At 34.0% G+C, this 8517-nt stretch overlaps 1 protein-coding gene across 1 annotated transcript; it reads right to left on the bottom strand.

The window, feature by feature from the left end:
* Positions 1-2122: 2122 nt before the first annotated feature.
* Positions 2123-3967, bottom strand: LOC145611233 (15-cis-phytoene desaturase, chloroplastic/chromoplastic-like). Its single transcript, XM_081666535.1, has one exon. The coding sequence runs from the start codon at positions 3805-3807 to the stop codon at positions 2332-2334; it is 1476 nt and encodes a 491-aa protein (XP_081522661.1). The 5' UTR covers positions 3808-3967; the 3' UTR covers positions 2123-2331.
* Positions 3968-8517: the final 4550 nt, after the last annotated feature.

Below are 8517 nucleotides of genomic sequence, written 5' to 3'. Positions count from 1 at the left end.
TATTTAATAATAATAATATTAATAATAACATAATTAATATTTGATAATAATAATATTAATAATAATATAATTAATATTTAATAATATAAATATTATTAATTATAATTAATATTTAATAATAAAATTTAATGATTATAATAGTAGTAGTAGTAGTAGTAGTAGCAGCAGCAGCAGCAGTAATAATAATAATTGTAGTAATAATAATAATAATAATAATAATAATAATAGTAATAATAATAATAATAATAGTAAAAATAATAATAATAATAATAGTAATAATAATAATAATAGTAATAATAATATTAGTAATTATAATAATATTAGTAATAATAATAATATTAATATTAATGAAATCTGCTCTGCTCTGCTCGGCTCTGCTCTGCTTTGCTTTGCTCTGCTCTGCTGAAATCTGCTCTGCTCTGCCCAGAAGCTCAAAAGAACAGGGCCTAACTCCATATTTTATTACTTTCTCCAATTTTCCCTAAAACACCGCGCATGGACAAGTATTTAAAAACGGAGGAAATAGTAGCTAATAATATTAATGAATTGGCGCGCGTGTTTATTGTTGGAAATATGTCCTTTAAACATTGTGCATAACTCTAATTAATTTCCGTAATTTGTATTTTACCTAGCGTTATATTTATACTCCACTTTGAAACAAGGAGGTAGATGTGATTTGAACACGTTAACCTTTATATTATGTTGGCTCCGATAAGGTGATAACATGATTAGGACATAGCGTCTCAAACCAAAAACTTAAAGTTGATTGTTGAAACTCATAGTTAGTTTATAATTTGTATACTCTATCATAGATGATCAGGTTTAGAAATACGATTATAAACTTTGACAAAAGACAAAAATAAACAAACATATCAAAATTTGTACGTAGTTGAAACATAAGATATAATCAAAATACGTATATATAGTTGAATAAAATTCAGAATATACGAAGTATTAATCAAGTGTATATATTTTTAATAGAAGAATATGGTATCTTGACTCTTGGATTGAACAAAGGATCATAGTCATACTTTAAATTGGAAATTATGCCAAAACTTGTAACAGGAAATTAAATAATTATTTAGACTCTTAAAAATGAGCAACTTGTACTGGGACGAACATTTCTACATAAATCCTCCACATTTTGTATACCTTCCTAAGCATAACGAAAACGGTTATATTGTAGTCTCTTTTACCCTTCATTAACTTAATGCTCATTTAATTTTGAACACTAGCTTTATTATACTCATGATCCACCTATTGATAAACTAGCTTCTGGGTTTGGTTTTGGTTTGGGTTTGGGTTGGGCAGTAGTGCCTCTTAGCCTCTGTCAATACATAAACAATTTGTACGAGTATTTGTATGAGTCTAACAGGTTCCACATGACTATTTTTTTCTTAATTATACATCATCAAAGATAGTCAAAGACCACTCAAAGTAATAACATGTATAAATAGTGCTAAAGTTATTAAGTGTCACAAGTAAAAAAAACAAAATAAATATAATTCAATCTCTGGGATTATGCAAAGCATCATTTTCAGATTTCTTAACCGCCTAAAACTCCTTTAGATAAGATAAAAATTACTTCTATAACATATTACATATGTGACTATGTGTTACTCCGTAAATGAATATACTTGTATAAACTTGTATGCATATTATATGACTAATATCTTAGAACAAACCTAAAAAATAAGGGGATTTTTTTTTTCTATACTCCAAATACACTCATCCACAAATAAGTGATAGTTTGGCCTTTTGATTACTTAAGACGCGAATTGAAAATCTCAGCCCTTTTAACCTTCAGTCCTGCTTCACCTCTCGCGTTTCAGCATATCTAACTACAAGTCTGCAACCTGAATACATAATTCTGCTACCAAAATCAGGGACGCGTCATTGGCACAACAGCCATATGTTACGACAACGTTACTTCTTCAACAGGACCACCACCTAGCTGTGACTCAACTTATTTTGAAATGACTAGACCCTTTTGAAATAAGGAACAAACAACGTTAAATGATACTAGTAGTTATATGGGAGTTGCAATGCTTGAATTCCTTAGTATGAGGCTGTATTTGGGGGTTTATGTAAATTTGTATTTGTCTATGACACTCTTTGATCATGCTTTCCGAGTATTACTTTTGATGATCCCAATTTGTAACGATGACAATAGTACAGCAGTAAGTGCGCTAATCACTATACAATTACTCGAGTTTCTTAAAACAAATACAACTCGTTTATCTTTGGATACGACTAGCAAAACAAACACTATATTGGACTATTGTAGTATAATGAATCAATCTTTGGCGTGAAATGAACCAATTTTACATCCTAAACAAGTCGACTAATAGCTCTATCTTCAAGCAATGCTTCAACAGCTCTTCTACCAGAAACCAAGGCCCCATCAAATGTAGCACTAGTTTGGTAATCCCCACACAAATACAACCCAAACCCAGGCCCAATCCTCGGACTCTTCATCAAGTCCGTGGGCGGGCTTTGATTTGGTTGGGCAAACTTGACCCGATAAGTCCTCAAATGCTTCCAACTCCCAACAACCGACTCCCCAAACCACCCCGAAAGCTCTCGTACCACCCGCCCAATCAACTCATCATCCGACACATCATCATACAATCCAATCAACGTAGCTGACACCAGCGCCTTGTTAGATGGGCCATACGATCGGGCAACATTGGTAGCGAAAAACATATTGTTCACAATCCCACGACCCGACCCATTTAGGTACAAAACCGGGTCCGAGGTCGGGATTTTATCCAGATCCGAAGTAAAATACAAACAAACCGTACTCCGACCCGGCTTTTTATTACCCGGTTTATTTACTCCCTCCAACAAATTTCCCGCTAAAATCTTTTCAACTTCTGGTTGCTCAACTGCTAAAATTACCCCCATCTCACTTCTCAAACTCTCTCCATTATCTAACCTCACATTAAGCCTTTGTTCTTCATCAATGTCAATCGATTCGACTCTCGAATTCAACCTAATGCAATCTCGAGGCAATTTTGACACCAATTGATTCGGTATTTCGCCGATTCCTTTCGCAGGAAGCGTATTATCTCCCAATGCGAGGCATCTAAAGATGAAATCGAACAACCTCGACGACGTTTCGAGGTCTCGATCGAAGAAAATCCCACCAAAAAACGGCCTAAAAAACCTATCAATAATCGAATCCGAAAAACCGGAGTTTCTCAGCAATTCCACCACAGGAACCTCATTAGCAACAACAATTTCCTCAAATGATTTAGTCAAGACCTTAATTCTAATTAAACCGATCAGCAATTTATCAAGAATTGTACCAATTGGATTACCTAGGGTTCCAACGGAGTCCCAAAAATGGCGAACAGGATCAGCGACCGTATGAAATCCGCCATTGTAGTAAACTCGAGCTCCAGAGTAGAATTTCTGGAGGTCTAAGGAAGAGTAATCGAGAAGCTTCTGTGCTTCAGGGTAAGCAGTGATGAAAATCTGGAAGCCTCGATCGAGGAGGAAGCCGTCGACGAGGTCTGTACGGACACGACCGCCGACGCCGTCGGAAGCTTCGAGAAGGAGGAAAGGGACGCCGGCGGAGTGGAGGTTAGTAGCGGCGGAGAGTCCGGCGAGGCCGCCGCCGACGATGATGGCGGATTTGGGGTTGTAGACGGTGGTTGCGGCGGCGGGTGGTGAGGTGTTGGTGTCAGCGAGGGTGGATTTAGGGAGAAGTGAGAAATTACGATAGCGATGGCGGCGAGAGTGGAGGAGGTGGGGATAGGAGATGGTGGTGGTGGTGGTGGAAAGGGAGGTAGATATGATCATTGGATATGGCTATTGGAGTTTGAGGATAAGGTATTATCTAGTCTTGTATTCTATACTTTGGATGTTTTTGGGTTTTGTGGATCATAAGTGACTAGATATGTGTGTGGTTCATCCATTGCATTACATTGGCTTTGGATTGTGATTTTGCACATGTGTGCAATATTAAGGGTATTGAGATCTTGTTAGTTTCATCCTATTTTCGATTATTTTTTAAAAATAAATTTATACAAACTATGGTTTTAGATGAGAATTACTTTAATAAGTTCTTTAAAAGGTTAATAAGGACTCTCAAATTCAGATTGCAACTATGGTACTTTATAATAAGGTTTGAGTTGATAAATGAATAGAATGTACGGTTAATAGTAAAAATGTACAACTATGATGCTTTTATAATACTCCTTCCGTTTTTAAATACTCGTACTTGCTCAAATTCTCCATGTGCGGAGTTTTAGGAGAAATTGGAGAAGGTAATAAAATATGGAGATAGTGGGGTGGGTGGAAAAATAAAAAATTGTATGAAGAAAAAATAGTGGAGAGAAATGGAGGAGAGAAAATATAAATTAATAAAATATGATTTTATATTGGGTCCACTAGGTGAGAGAAATTAATTAAATATTGTAAAAGCTGATGTATATCTAGAGGATACTTAGTAATTAGTAATTAGTAATCAGTAATCAGTAATCAGTAATCAGTAATCAGTAATCAGTAATTAATAATTAATAATTAGTAATTAATAATAATTAATTATTAATTATTACTCCCACTATTCCCGATTTTGGGTTGATTTAGCGGTATTAAGAAAATAAAAAAAGATAGTAGTAAAAGTATATTGGAAAATGAAATTTCTTGGGGCTTGCAAAAAATAAAGAGAGAAATTAATAAAAGTATATGGAAAGACAAAATTTACAAGGGAAACTATCTTTGCACAAGTATTATTACAACTTGGAGAATGTTTTAATGCAAATGGGTCGATTATTTTGAGACTAAGGTGGAGGAAGCTTTTGGATCAAGTTCATGGCATTCGGGAAGCTTAAGATGCAAAGAAGTGGAAATTCCAAGTCTTGGCTCTTCTCTTGCGCTCGCATGCGGTGCTACCATCAAAAGGGTTGTGTGCCCACCAATATTAAGCCTTAGCTACTGCCACTTCTAGTGTTCATCACCATCATAAGTCATGCACCCATCGCAAATGCTCGAAGCTTAGAAGAATCGAAGAAACCCAGTTAGGTGCGGCTGCACGCGAGGGTGGTGCGGGCGCACCTCCCCTGTTTTGCGGGTGCGTCGCCGTGGGTTCTTCTAGCTCGGTTTTTGACGTTTTTGCATGTAACGCCCCAATAATTATCTCTTTAAACCTGTGAGGACCTTGAACAATATTCAAGAGAATTACTGGCGTGCTACCGCCACGTATTCAAACGTTAAGACTTTATCTGAAAATAGCAGCGGAAAAACTATATCAGTTATAAATAAGTTTCAAAACCAACGAATGAAACCAAATTAAGTCATACAACTTGGAACCATTAAGGCCCTTATTCAAAACCCAATAAAAGTAGTAAGTGATTAAATTCAGTGTTCAAATAAATTCAAACCCAAAAGAAATAGTGTCGAATAAAATCGAATTAAAATAAATTCAAACTTGCAAAAGAAATAAAATGCAAACAACCAACTCTCTACTCAAGATCCCACAACCCTGATGAATGATGCATGTGTAAGAACCTGTGGTAATTCTGCTCCCCAATATTACAAGTGTAAAAATTGGATCGTCACAGGGTCATTGAAAGGCAAAGGCCATGACCAAAGAAAGACACACAAAGCACGCAATCAGCAAAACTGAGTACATACAAGCTGCAAAATAAATTAAGAAATCCATAACATGCTACTAATAATCAATCATCATGCATCATTAAATTATAGACTCAACACACGACTTAACTATTTATATTACTAAGACTCCATTAATTAATAATAGGTAAATCATTATTTTTATTCATTGGATTACGCAATAGACAAGGTTGTCCAACCCATGCTCCATTTGGAACATCAATAAAAGAAAAACCCCATGTCTCCTTTCGGAAACACCAATAAACATCCAACGACCACGGGCGCGACTCCGTGACCGTAGTTAGTATGAGATCTCACCTAACTCCTAGTTTTGAAAAATATTTGAAATAAGAGACTCGTAGATCAAACGGCCTCGAGAAAAGTACACGGCTAATACCCCATGTACCCCAACCCCTGATTGTCATTACTCCAGAAGTGCACCAATCCAGAGTTTTATTGCTCATCCATCTTGCACTTTATGTGATTTACAGGTTTAGACTTGGTGATGACTCATATGCATAACAATTCAATCAAGTAAAACAACTTTTCAATTTCAATTCTTGATTTATTAGTGGCAAGCAACATTTATTATTTATTCCTTTACTACCTCGGTGTATAAACACCTTGAGTGCATAAGGCACCCCAAAACCTCAACCTCGTCTTAGAAGACTTAAATTCTTCCTTTACTCATCCTGCTTGCATAATCATGAATGAGTAATAAATTAATCATTACACCAATCATATACCTTTGCCTCTAAGCGCACCTTGCATAATTAGAGCACAAATAATACTTGCGACATAAAATAGTGCACGTCATACGAAATTCACAATGTATAACCAAACAATTTAACTCAGTCATCCCAATACATGATACTAAGTTCTCGATCCGTCGTCCTTAAACATGCACCTAAAAGAAAGGTTTCGTAACTTGTACGTACCTTGAGCAAACGAATTGGTATGCCACTTTACTAACTAGAAATCACCTTCAATAAACTCCTCTCCTAAGCCAAATAATAACATCTCAATCAATACCCAATCAATCAAATTTACAGCAATACTAATTTACTTTAAAACCTTCAAAATCCAAATCAAACAACACTTTAAAACCTTCCCTTTAGTTAAAATTAAAGGCTTATATATAGTTCTTCAAATTTTTCTTCATAAAAACCTTAAAATACACTCTTATACATGAAATTTCAGCAAGTTCAAAGTCTAATAAAAATCTGAAAATTATATAAAAACCCCTAAAAATCTCCCTTTTTAATGGGTGATGAAACCCTCTTTATAAAACATCAAAAGTAGTACTTAGAAACTATTTCCAACACTTAAAACTTCAATAAAAACATATATTTATGCTTAATTAACTTTAAACATAATTAATTTTATTAATCAAATTCAAGGATAATATTTTAAGTATAAAAAAACTTCGTTAAAATCAAAAACTGCCTGAAAATCATATTTAGAGGCTGAATTTGGCCACGAGAGGGTGGTGCTCACTACCAAAGGTAATGAATCTTTCTTAAAACGTTGATTCCACATGGAAAACACTACTTTTTCATCAAAATCAGATGAGTTCAGAATCTGATCGGGATTAAAACGGGATTAATATTAACGAACGAAAATCTAAAAATTAAAACACGAATCTATGTGTTCAAAATAATCTGGAATTAAGTTAAACTAATCAGTAGTTATAATCACCAAAATTTCAAAACATCATTACTATAAAAGCCCTAAATCAATTGTTCGTAAAAACCCTAAAATCATGATTTTCAATAAATTGAAACCCTAGGTTTATAATTCATAAAATATGAAATTTATAACATAAATATAATCTGAAATTTATAATCTTTATACCATTAAAATATAATCTTTATACTAAAATCAAAGCCCCAAACAATTAAATTAACATTAAGCAAAATAATGAAACAAAGGAGGATGAAAATAAGACTAACCTTTTTGTGTGGAAATTTTTTGGAGATTCATGGGGTATTTATAGGAGAAATTATTGTAGGGTAAAAAGAAAGATTGGGTCTCATAAAAATAATGGGTCGATTAAGTAAACAAATGGGTTAGGCTTGTGTGATTGGACATAAATTGTAGAATAAATGTGCATAAAATAATTTGTTCAAATAATTTTCGACCCAGATTAATAATTTGAAACTTTTGAAATTAAATTATGAAAAATAACAAATAAATATTATAAATAAAATAAATTTTCATTCATAAAATATTTAAAAATACGGGGGATTACAATCTACCCCTCTTAAAAGAAGTTTCGCCCTCGAAACTTAACCCAAAAGCCATAAATTTTCCAAAACCGTTCAAACTTTTGTGTTTTATATTGCTGTAAATTGATTGATTCTCAACATGCACACTCAACAAACTGAACTTTATGCTTAATAGACTCGTACTTGGCCAAAGTTTATATACTTTAATTTCATGTAAATACAATAATAGTGCATATTAATAAGCAAAATAATGCAAACTCAAGCAATAAATAGCATAATTGAGGTAAAAAGCGCGAAATTACATCGCATTCTACCCCTCTTAAAGAAAAGAGTTACGCCCCCGTAACTCACCTCAATAATATCATTAGGCATTTCTTTTTCATTTCTTCTTTAGAATAAATAATAAATGTTGCTTGCCACTAATAAATCAAGAATTGAATTGAAAAGTTGTTTTACTTGATTGAATTGATATTGGATTGATTGTATTGTTATGCATATGAGTCATCACCAAGTCTAAACCTGTAAATCACGTAAAGTGTAAGATGGATGAGCAATAAAACTCTGGATTGGTGCACTTCTGGAGTAATAACAATCAGGGGTTGGGGTACATGGGGTATTAGCCGTGTACCTTTCTCGAGGCCGTCTGATCTACGAGTCTATTATTTCA

Source organism: Chenopodium album, chromosome 24 (assembly GCF_948465745.1).
Source record: "Chenopodium album chromosome 24, dcCheAlbu1.1, whole genome shotgun sequence".
Taxonomy (NCBI): domain Eukaryota; kingdom Viridiplantae; phylum Streptophyta; class Magnoliopsida; order Caryophyllales; family Amaranthaceae; genus Chenopodium; species Chenopodium album.
Note: the sequence above shows the minus strand (reverse complement) of the source record. Positions and strands in the feature narration are given on the sequence as shown.

Coding starts and splice junctions, on each gene's coding strand:
- LOC145611233 (XM_081666535.1), bottom strand. CDS start 3,807: ATGATCATATCTACCTCCCTTTCCACCACCACCACCACCATCTCCTAT.